The 12,500-nt window shown below is 49.9% G+C and overlaps 1 protein-coding gene across 1 annotated transcript in view; it reads right to left on the reverse strand.

The window, feature by feature from the left end:
• robo1 (roundabout, axon guidance receptor, homolog 1 (Drosophila)) overlaps positions 1-12,500 on the reverse strand; it is a 279,922-nt gene that overhangs the window by 54,852 nt on the left and 212,570 nt on the right. The window contains 1 exon segment of the mRNA XM_048264324.1: positions 6,370-6,527. Coding sequence (XP_048120281.1) covers positions 6,370-6,527 — 158 coding nt within the window.

The following is a 12,500-nucleotide window of genomic DNA, read 5'->3' on the forward strand; positions in this document are numbered from 1 at the left end:
TGTGTGTGTTTGTGTGCGTGTGTGTGTGTGCGTGCGTGTGTCTGTGTGTGTGTGTGTGTGTGCGTGTCTGTGTGTCCGTGTGTGTGAGTGTGTGTGTGTGTGTGTGTGTGTGTGTGTGTGTGTGTGTGTTCCTCCCTCTGTCTATTTCTTCCTTCATCACCATCTCTAGCACCCCCTCTGCTCTCACCTCACTAATGCATCCTGGTACTATCAGTGAATGGGTACTGTGTGTGTGTGTGTGTGTGTGATGGGGTCGGGGTTGGGGGGGGGGGGAGTGAGGCACGCAACACCACTCTAGCCAGAGAGCACAGGTTCCTGCATTTCGTAGTTAAGCACATTTCCCTACATGTGTGTTCACTTTACGACGTGCTACGTCATGTCTCATTGAGTTCCACTCGCTGTGTTACATGCTCGATCGGCTCGGACAACTGCAGGTGCCATAAAACAAGAGAGGAGAAGAGAGGAGAAGAGAGAAGAGAGGAGAAGAGAGGAGAAGAGAGGAGGGATACCGCAGGACTGACCGCTCCACTCCACGGGCAGGAGGTACGAAGGACGAGAGTGCTCCGGACGGACTCGCAAGTGATTGATCTTTCGTTTTGGCGAGAGACGCTATCTTTGAGAAAAAAAAAAAATGCTCGCTTTTAAGGGACCATGGTGAGGTTCGAGGGGAAACTACAGGGGTGTGTAAAAATACCCCCACCGCTGAAATGTTAGACCCGGAGAGAAAAGGACACGATAACTGGCCCACGACCAAACGGCCGCCGCTAATCCAATTCTCCTGGAATGCCTGGCACCCCCCTAAAAAGCCCCGTCAGGAAGCCAGGCTGGGCGCAGCTGGCGATCCTCTCTCTGGGGAGCCCTTCTGCCCACTTCACAGCCACGGCCGGACACGTAGCCCCCCATTCACAGGCATTCCTCGAGCCCCAGAGTCCTGTTTAATATTCATCGTAAAAAATGAGGCAGCCTTTAAACAAAAAGGCAAAAGGGTGTGCGAGAAGTGGTGTGTGTGTGTGTGTGTGTGAGAGTGAGACAGTGACAGAGAGTGTGTGTGAGAGAGAGAGAGAGAGAGAGAGAGAGAGAGAGAGAGAGAGAGAGAGAGAGAGAGAGAGAGAGAGAGAGAGATAGAAGGATAGACACAGAAAGAGATGAGGAGCCGGGTGGGTTGAAAGGAGAGCTGCTTGAAGAGGGACAGGGCCGGACTCTTTGGATGTGGGCTGCGTTTATTTAGGGTCCCCCCCTGTGGTGCTTAAGGGCTTTTTGAAGTGTCCTTGTGTTTCTGTTTGAGTCAGCCAGAGCTTAGGAGCTCTTACAGGCTGTGATCCCCTACAAAGAAGCCCGACGCGGGTCAAAGCACGTGGAACGGAGAATGAATGTGTGTGTGTGTGTGTGTGTGTGTGTGTTTGTGTGTGTGTGTGTGTGTGTGTGTGCATATGTGAGTGAGCGACAGAAGAGATTGTGTGTCTGTATATGAAAAAAAAGAAAAACAGGTGGATGACTGATAGTGATGAAGAGGGTGTAGAGTGTGCCTGTAAATGCCTCAGCAGGTTTTTATCACACACACTTACGTACGCACACACACACACACACACGCACACACACACATGCACAAACGCACACACACACACACACACGCACACACGCACACACACACACACACACACACAAACGCACACACACACACACACACACACACACACACACACACACACACACAGACTCCATTTCAGATGGCTCCTCTCCTGGCCCCCCTGTGTGTGTTACCATCATCTCTCCACTCAGTAGGAGGCACTCTGGTGCTTTCTCCCCCGCTCCACTCCAAACATGCTGGAGTGCTAGAATGGCCAAACACACACACACACACACACACACACACACACACACACACACACACACACACACGCACACACGCACACCTCTGTTGTGATGACAGACAACAGAATGCTGTGGGTTTGCTGAAATGCACAAACAAATCAGAGCCATTATGCGCGGGCATTATCAGCCTCTCCATGAGGCCTTTTGTCCCGTGCCATTGGCCAGTTGCTGATGGTGCGAAAAAGCCCCCATTGACCGCCCGGCGCGTCGGCATCCAGCCGGATAATGGGCCGCAAGTACAAACACCCAAACGGTGGAGATGTGAGACAATGCAGGCCCATGTGCAGGCTATTTATGCCAGAGGCTGATGGCTACCATCGCTAGTTGACTTGTGGATGCCACTTGGATGGCGCGTCTGGAAAAATAAATTAAATGTTTATATGCCGCGTTCCGGTATGTTTGTCACACGCGGGCGCGTGTGTGTGTTTGTCTTGTGTGTGTGTCTGTGGGTGTGTTTGGGGCGGGGGCCACTCACACGCACAGGTGTGAAGTTAGTTATTGATCCTAGCACGGCATGGATGTTTTGTGTGCTTCTATTAAAAGAGGCAACACTTGTTGGCACGCCAGCCGTGGAGTTTGACACATGGTGAGAGGCATTTCTGCGCTGCTTCTCCAGACGCAATGCTTTTTGTCTGTGTCTGCTCCCTGTTTATGAAAGTTCTTTAGCAGTGAGTTGGCGAGAGCAGTCTCACGCCAGTCTCTTGAACGTGGGCAGCGACGACATAAGTTCCAACATGCTGTAGCATGTTCTACCTCAGTCATGTGGGTGGAGGATGACCCAAATATGGTGGCGGAGAATGACAAGATGTCACCCCTACAGAAAAGTGTGTGTGAGTGTGTGTGTGTGTGTGTGTGTGTGTGTGTGTGTGTGTGTGTGTGTGTGTGTGGGACTGGTGGTGGCAGCTTTCGTCTCAGCTGTTTGTCACATTAAAACCTACATTCATCTCCCCTGATACCATCCTCCCAAAACTCCTCACTCGCCTTCTAGTTGACTGTTCAAAAGCCAGATATTTTTTTGTCCGGTGATCAGCTAGTCTTTGGGTTAGTATGCGAGTCACACACTCTGCCTTCTGTGCCTCGATCAATTCAGTGTACGGGGCTCTGAGTGGATGCATGACGCTGCTCTGAGCACACACGGGGGAGCAGTGGCAGTGCCCTCACTCTGGCTGTCCCATCTGGAACACACAATCTCTCTGTCTCTCTCCCTCTCTGTCTTTCTTTCTCTGTCTTTCTCTCTCTTTCTGTCTTTCACACACACACACACACACACACACCCATATAGAGAGAGAGATCAGTAACACTCACACACACACACACACACACACACACACACACACACACACACAGACACAGACACAGACACAGACACAGACACACACACACACAGACACAGCCACCCACACACACCCACACACATACACACACACACACTCAGAACTTCCCCTGTGTGAAATTCCATTCAAACAAACAGGGGTGTTTTCATTTCCTAAACAAAGCCCCTGCATCCAGCGCGGGCCCTGCTGCTGTGGGCTACTCGGCGTGTCGGCCGGGTTACGTAGGGCTCTAAGAGCCCTGCTCTGATGGAGCTCCTCAAGCCATTTAACACTGGCCTGCACAGAGAAAACAACCAGTGAGGATGAGAGGGAGGGAAGGAGAGAGAGAGAGAGAGAGAGAGAGGAGAGGGATAGTGAGATAGAGGGATTATGAGAGAGACAGAAAAGAGAGTGGGTGAAGAGAAAGAGAGGGAGAGAGAGACACTGAGAGATAGAGAGAGGAATAAAGAGAAAGAGAGAGGGGGTAGAGAGTGAGAGGAAAGAGGAGAGGTCCTCCTGTGAGCTGGGACATCCCTGCTGAGCTGCAGTGGAGAGCCGGTGCGGATGTTATTGTGGAAACCGCTCATAAACAAGACCTGGACCCTATGCATGCAATGTTTAGTGCAAGTCCAATTGAATTACGACTAAGGCCATCATCTGCCGGCAGCCTGTGTGTGTGTGTGTGTGTGTGTGTGTGTGTGTGTGTGTGAGTATTTGTGTGTGGTAAGGGGTCACATGATGATGAACAGAACTCAAACACAGTCACAGACCCTGGGCCTCACCTACTCCCCTCCCTCCACACACACACACGCACACACACACGCTGGCCAGAGGGTAGCAGAAGAAAGGGACGTGTGTTTGCGCTAAGTGGTGACATATGAAGAGTGTGCCCTCTCCCTCCGTTATTCTGTCTTTCCCTCCAGCGCCACGACTTTGGCATGCAAAGCCGTCCTCAGCCAAACCCCTGTACATGTGGAGACACTCAAAACACACACACTCACTCACACGCACACACACACACACACACCGCACGCACGCACACACGCACACACACACACACACACGCACGCACCACACACGCACGCACACACACATACACACGCACTCTGTGAAGAACAAATAGAGAGCGTGCCATTCCACTGTATGTCGCTGTGCCCTCATCAACACACCCATACTATATATTCTGTCTGCTTGTGGGTGTGGATGTGTGTGCGTGTGTGTGTGTGTGTGTGTGTTACTGTGTAATTAGCTGAAGGGTGGATGAAACAGCGCTAACCATTCAGAGGAAGCCAGGTGTGTGTATGTGCGTGTGTGTGTGTGTGTGTGTGTGTGTGTGTGTATGTGTCACTACTTGTGTGTGTATGTGTGTGTGTGTGTTTAGGGACTCTGATGACAGGGTAAAGCTCTCATTGTTCCTTCAAGTGAAGAGGAACAGATTACAGGTCTCAACAAGGTTGCAGCACCAACACACACACACACACACACACACACACACACACGCACACACACAAAACACACACGCACACACAGCCCGCTTAAACCCACTTCCTCACTGGCAAATGTATTTCCACGACTTGGCCTTGGCTTAATTGGATTTAATTTCAAACAGATTAGTCGCCTGCTTCCTTGAAACTGCAGGAGCGGGACCGCCGAGGGGCTGAAGCCCATGTGTGAGCCGAGCGGCCGGTATAGTCCGAGAGGAAGGAAGGAAAGCAGTCGGTCGGGACCGCAGCAGAGGGATTTTGAGGGGCGTGTTATTTACGAGTTCTCGGCGTGACTCAATCCTGCACGTGACTCTGTCTGCACGTCCATGACACACACGTCTGCATGTGGTGCTGTGGGAGAGGCGCAACAGTGCTGCTTTTGGGGCGTCTCTCACCAGCCAATTTAGTGCATCAGTTTCAACATGGAGGGTGGTGTCTGCACTAAAGCCCAAAGTTGAGTCAAAAGCAGGGGAAAACTTTAAAATACTTTAATTTGCAAGGGTGGTAGTTTGGGGGCGTTTGAGTGCCTGGTCATTTTACTGACTCACCTTCTCTCTCTCTCTCTCTCTCTCTCTCTCTCTCTTAGCCCTCTCAGACATTAGTCAGCAGAAGCAGATGTGCACGCAAAACCATTGTAGAGGACGTCCAATGATGTGTGAATCAACAGACATATACAGTCCACACACACACACACACACACGCACACCTTCCTCAAGGCTGAATCGCTGACCTTCCTCTCTCTGTTTGGCCATGTTAGCATTAGCGCCGGCCATGACAGGTTGAGCTTCTAAACACTCACTAAAGCCAGCGGCTTGATTACATTTTAAAAAAAAAAAAAAAAAAAAAACACCTCCTCACTCCTCTTTTAAGTACATAGTACTTAAATAACAGGAAGTGCTGTGTTGTACCACAGAGCGGAGCAGCATGGAGTTCCATCCAGGGCTGGGCCCAACAGTGTAGCGCTTCACTTCCTCTCCTCCCTTTTTCCCTCTTTCTACCGAGTGCTGAGTATGCTGACTGATACCGCGGTGTTAGCGCTCTTAATTAAAAACCGACTAATTAATGGCGAGAGCTTCAAAGGCGTGATAAATCAGGGAGTGGTGTGGGGGGGGGGGGGGGGGGGGGGCATTTTCCCCCTTCTTCCCTGTGGCCTCTCTATGGCTGCTCAGCACAAACTTTTCTCCACCCCCACCGCTCGCTCCACCCCACCTTCTCCACCAGGTCCGCTTCTCTGTCTCTTGCCGATGGACTCATTTGGCAGTGGTAGCGCCAGTGGGAGGAGGGGGGGGGGGGCTCGCTTTGTGCCGATGCCCAATCTCTCGGCTCATCTGCACCCTGTTAATGGATGAGCAGTTGCCTGACTAATGGACTAGCACTAATGATAGGGTGTGCAACCATTATGATGGCGGATAAGAGAGTTAAAAAAAAAAAAACACAATTAATTATAATGTACTGGATGGGTTCGAGTTGAGGTCTGCAGCTGTTGTCGGTCCAAAAAAAAGTTGAGTTGAATAGCTGCAGATTCTTGGGTAGGCAACTTTTTATTCATGAGTACAGCGTGAGTTATGGTGTCCAACAGATGGGCACATTAACCTGGAGAGGCAATGGAGGATTACTTTTCCACTGAAGTTCTCATGAACAGACAAAATCATGTACAGAAACACACACACACAAACACACACATTAACTTGATGACCTACCGTGATTCTCTCATCTCTGTCGTCGATGTTGAAGCCGTCCTTCTTCCAGGAGATGGTTGGCTCGGGGTGTCCACGGGGGGGTTGGCACTCCATGACGGCCGGCTCACCTGCCGCCACCATCACGTCCACCGGGTTCTGCCTGAAGTCATCTCGCAGAACTGCAGAACCAAACAGAGGGAAGGGTTAAGTCAATGGGAACTCAATGGAAACTCTCCGTATAGAATGAAATCACAAGCACATGCATAATCAGCAATCCAAGAGAGAGAAACAGAATAAAAGCGAGAGAGAGAGAGAGAGAGAGAGAGAGAGAGAGATGGTTCAACATCATGTAACAGCAGCTCTCTCAATCACACTTTAGTCACATTCAATCTGCAAATTGCATCCTGTGATCATGGACACTGATGAATAGTTTCCTACAAACTCCAGTTGCTCACCAACACACAGATAATCGATGGTGGCATTCCGATTAGTGCCATGACAACAGAACCAGAGGAGAGCTGCTGTTTTCCTTCATGGCAGACCAATGACAACTACCATTAGAGGAAACTAACACACTTAAACCTCCAAATGCAACCACACACACACACACACACACACACACACACACACACACACACACTCCAGGGTGGAATAAGCCTTAAGTAGATGAGACAGCAGGAAATGATTTCTTAAGGGATACAAATGAGAGATGCTGCGACTCATTCACACTCATCTGAGCGTGTGCAGATGGGCCAGTGGAGACAGATTCATCAGGACACACCCCCAGAGGCCGGTTCAGTCTGCTCCGCGGCATAAACCAGGGGGTGGACACACTCACACACACACACACACAGCTGAACTGTGTCTCTCCTTGGCCACGGTCACGTTTCCAGACGTGAAGAGCAAACTTACTCACGATCACGTTCAAAAGATGAAAATCTCCGTTTTTTTTTTTTACGAGACGGAAAAGCAGGTCGTGAAAGTCTAACAGCCACCCATCGTGGATCCCCACGCCAGTAATTGCTTTCCCAGCTAGAGTGTATCTGCGCAGACCCTCCATAAAAAACTGTCCTCATAAACTTTCAACTCCCAAGGCATGCTCCCTCCACTCCAGCTTAGTAGCCAAGTCATGTGTGGTGTGCATTTGTGGTGTGCACTTACAGCAGTGTGTGTGTGTGTGTGTGTGTGTGTGTGTGTGTGTGTGTGTGTGTGTGTGTGTGTGTGTGTGTGTGTGTGTGTGTTTGTGTGGTTGTGTGTGTCTGTGTGTGTGTGTGTGTGTGTGTGTCTGTGTTTGTGAGAGAGAGAGAGGGAGATAGAGAGAGAATGCAGATTAGGTATGCATCTACATAACATGTGTGTGAGCATGTGTAAATGTGAGTATATGAACTTATATACCGGTATGTATATTATATATAGTGAGTATATGGGTACGTATATGTCTCTGTATGTATTAGGGTAAGTACATGAAATATCTGTGAATCTGTGTGTAGTCATGTGTGGTGTGCATTTGTGGTGTGCACTTACAGCAGTGTGTGTGTGTGTGTGTGTGTGTGTGTGTGTGTGTGTGTGTGTGTGTGTGTGTGTGTGTGTGTGTTTTGTGTGGTTGTGTGTGTGTCTGTGTGTGTGTGTGTGTGTGTGTGTGTGTGTCTGTGTTTGTGAGAGAGAGAGAGGGAGATAGAGAGAGAATGCAGATTAGGTATGCATCTACATAACATGTGTGTGAGCATGTGTAAATGTGAGTATATGAACTTATATACCGGTATGTATATTCTATATAGTGAGTATATGGGTACGTATATGTCTCTGTATGTATTAGGGTAAGTACATGAAATATCTGTGAATCTGTGTGTAGGACACAACATATCACTCTCCACTCTTCTCATGCCTGTGAACCCACTGCCTTCTCTGTGCTGAGTCTGGTCCACAGATCAAAGTCAGAGACAGCCCCCACCCACACACACACACACACACACACACACACACACACCTACACACCCCGACACACACACACACACACACACACTCCGACTTCTGCACAGACCTGAACTTCTGACAGCCAACAAATTCCTGCCCAGGCCCCCTAAGCGCCTAATTAGCCAGTGGAGAGCTGCGAGAGCCCTTTCAGCCTCCTGCGACCTCGCAGCAGGCCATGCTTTTTTCCCTCCCAGAGACGAGGACGAGGCGGAGGCAGACGGCAACCTATCCCACCATAGGAAACAACTTTCAGACAGGAGAGGGGAAGGTAATGAATGCTGCCGCATTCTTTCTCTCTTTGTCTTCTTTCTATCACTTCCTCTTCTTCTCCACTCCCCTCATCAACTCTCACACCTTCCCATGTAAATCAGAGTTATGTCTCTTTTGGACACACACACACACACACACACACACACACACACACACACACTTCCTCCACCTTTTAAGTGCCGGGAGAGCATGGCTATCATCATTCTACTAACAGTATCCAGTGTTGCCTCACAGCGTGGGGCTCTAAGAGTTGATATGCCCGCTCACGCCAGCCTAATGGCAACAGCCAATCAAATGCTCTCTCTGCTGGAGTAAATGTGTGTGCTCTCAGGGCTCCATGTGGAGTGGTGCGCTTCCATTACTACGGAGCACTGCACTGAGACCTTAAACAGGTGACCCCCCGACCTCCTGACACAGAGAGGAAAATCAGCACTGAAGCTGGGGTACAGTGTGAGTGTGTGTGTGGGTGTGTGTGTGTGTGTGTGTGTGTGTGTGTGTGTGTGTACTGTTGTTAGTGTGTGTGTGTGTGTGTGTGTGTGTGTGTGTGTGTGTGTGTGTGTGTGTGTGTGTGTGTGTGTGTACTGTTAGTGTGTGTGTGTGTGTGTGAATGAAGTCACACAGCAGGGGAGAGGGTGATCAGTGTGAGAGGCTGGGAGTTCACGGTGGGATCTGACCAGCTCCTACAGTGCTTATCGCTCATCGCTCTCATGCACACACACACACACACACACACACACACACACACACACCATGAGAGAGAGAGACACAGTGATCTCTCTGCCCTACCACAAGCAGAGGAGGTCCCTGCAGAGAGCAGGGCCGTGGCAGAGCAAGCCCAGAACCGCCTGCCGCTCCCTGGTGTTTACGCCAGCTCTCGTCCGTGACCTCCACTCCTCCCTCTGCGGGCTCCTCTCCTCCCTCCATCCCTTTTCTCTTTCTTCCCTCTCTCTCTCTCTCTCTCTCTCCTCTTGCACTCTCGCAGCATGAAGCTGAGCTGACGAAAGCACGATCGCACCAAACAAAGCAGCTAACCCAGAACATCTGCTGGCTCTCACCCCACGTCAGGGGGAAAAGAGAGAGAGAGAGAGAGAGAGAGAGAGAGAGAGAGAGAGAGAGAGAGAGAGGAGAGAGAGAGGGAGAGTGGGAAGAGGAAGAGAGTGAGAGAAAGAAAGAAATGAAGAGAGTGAGACAGAAATAGAGATGTAACTCTTTAGTCAAAGCCCCTGCTGGATTAGGCCACGGAGCTCTTGGCTGGGTGTCGGTACTGTGCACTCTGAACAACCTTACTGCAGATGTGTGTGTGTGTGTGTGTGTGTGTGTGTGTGTGTGTGTGTGTGTGTGTGAGGTGCTTTTCATTTCAGGGGGGAATTATAAGCCTGCTCTGCTCTCTACACCTTCCTCACCCTCTTCCTCCCCCATTCAGAGCCTTTCTTATCTACTCTATCATTTGGAGGAGAGGAGGGGAAATCGGCCTCTCTGGTCTGGGGAGATGTGTGTGTGTGTATGTGTGCGTGCGTATGTGCGTGTGTGTGTGTGTATATGTGTGTGTGTATGTGTGCATGTGTGTGTGTGTGTGTGTGTGTGTGTGTGTGCGCACACGTGTGCGTGTATGTGTGTGTGTGTGTGCTTGCACGTGTGTTAATATCTCTGTGCTGCCTCCACTCCATATCTCTCATGTGTGTCTGCAGCTGTCTCCCTCACATATAATGTTTCAACAGCTATTCACAAACAGGGTGCATGTGTGTGTGTGTGTGTGTGTGTGTGTGTGTGTGTGTGTGTGTGTGTGTGTGTGTGTGAGTGTGTGTGTGTGTGTGTGTGTGTGTGTGTGCATGTATGTGTGTGCATGCATGTCTGTCTGAAGGAGAAAATAACGGAGAGAGACAGATTGATGGGGGTGATGGGCCAAAAATCACAGTCCTAAGTCCAAGGATGCCATTTTGTCCTGGCATCTATGTACAAGTATGTGGCAGAGAAGTGATGCACCCATATGTGTGTGTGTGTGTGTGTGTGTGTGTGTGTGTGTTGGCCTAAGTGTGCATGCGTGTGAGTGTATGTGTGTGTGTTGGCCTGAGTGTGCATGCATGTGTGTGTTTTGGCCTGAATATGCATGTGTGTGTGTGTGTGTGTTTATGGATGTGCTGACTCTCCACTCTCCCTCCATAACCACATGGCGTCCGACCACTGCTCTCCTGACTCAGCTCTGAAAGGAAGAAGAAGAAGAAGAAGAAGAAGAAGAAGAAGAAGAAGAAGAAGAAGAAGAAGAAGAAGAAGAAGAAGAAGAAGAAGAAGAAGAAGAAGAAGAAGAAGAAGAAGAAGAAGAAGAAGAAGAAGAAGAAGAAGAAGAAGAAGAAGAAGAAGAAGAAGAAGAAGAAACTGCGTCCTTCTAAAAAGTGGACCATCCTCACCCCAACCCGCCTGCACGCAGTTAGCCCTCCGCTAACGCCATCCGTCTCTCTGATTGATTTCATAACACATGTTCCTCTCATCTTATCGCGCCCATTCCGGGAGCTCCCCTCCCTTCGACTCCCTTAGCGTAGCGTCCCGAGGGCTAACTGCTGATTGCCAAGATGGATCAGGGCTACTTTTTACAGTGGTAAACATCTGCACTAACACACACAGCCTCCTGTACAGGGCCCACAGCACAGCGCCTGATGAATCAGACCAGGGGTGGACGGTAGCACTGGAGCCGCTGGCTAATAGCGAGTTAAAGCGCAGGCACGAATTTGTCTTCATCTGTTTGACTTTTCCATGGTGAGCCTTGGTGGATGTTGGTAGGGGTCTGCTCTCCAAGGCACCGTGGATAAAAACTCCTCCTCCCTCAGAGGTTTTTTCTTCTCTCTCTCTCTCTCTCTCTCTCTCTCTCCTTCTCTCTCTGGGGGGAAATTGAAAACAGATGCCGAAATGTCAAATTAAAATGAGATTCCCGCGGCCGTGGCTCCAACATTAATGAAAATGAAGAAGACTTAATACCACACACAAGCCAGTGCAGGACGATCAAATGAGCTTTGTTCAGAGGAAATTAAACGGATTACCGTAAGCTTCCTCACCGAGCAAGCAACGGCAGCGAACGCTTGGCCAAAAGGAGGGAGGAGGAGATTTGCCTCTCAAAGGAGAGGAAACACTCGGATGAAAAGAAAAACATCTACCATGACAATGACATGGTCCACTGATTGTGCCACCCCCCCCCCTCCTCCTATCCTTAGAAGGGCGTTCAGAAAGCTCACATAAAAATGAACAGAAAGCAAATGAACCAAGAGAAAAATGGACAGAGCACATAGAGAGGAAAGTGAAGCAGATTCTTTTCCCTGGATGTGGTGACGAGATGTGTTGCATGTTCAGGGACAGCACACATTCCAATTGCTATGTCTGTCATGCTAAATGAAATGGACATATTCTGCTCTGGCGTTGTGCATAAAGGATGGCACGAGGCTGTTGTTTGGCTGAGTGAAAACACGCCAAGCCATACAGCTGAGAGGAAAAGAGGAGTGGTGGGGATTACCAATCCAACGCCAACATCGAGAAAATATGAAATGACTAATCACTCCCAGATGTTTCCTCAAAGCCCCTTGTAATTCTGGCCTCTTTCTTCACTCCCCAAAAATCAACTCCCCCCCCAACACAGACACACACACACACACACATACACACACACTTCAGTCTCCTTGGACTAGGATGCAAGGCAGAGCACAGGGGAGAGCGAGTGGATGAGTGATAAACATAACAAAATGGATGGGGGATCACAAATTAGCGTGACCTCATCTGGAGGGGTTCCCATCGCCCTTGGACGCCGACACGCTCATCCAATCAGGAAACACTCTCCGGTGGGTGAGAGGAGAGGGAGGCTGTCAATCAACTCGCATCTGACCACCCGGTTGGTAGAAGGGGGCTGGGGCGGGGGGTTGTGTTGG

The sequence above is a fragment of the Alosa alosa genome, chromosome 15 (genome assembly GCF_017589495.1).
Source record: "Alosa alosa isolate M-15738 ecotype Scorff River chromosome 15, AALO_Geno_1.1, whole genome shotgun sequence".
NCBI classification, from domain to species: domain Eukaryota; kingdom Metazoa; phylum Chordata; class Actinopteri; order Clupeiformes; family Clupeidae; genus Alosa; species Alosa alosa.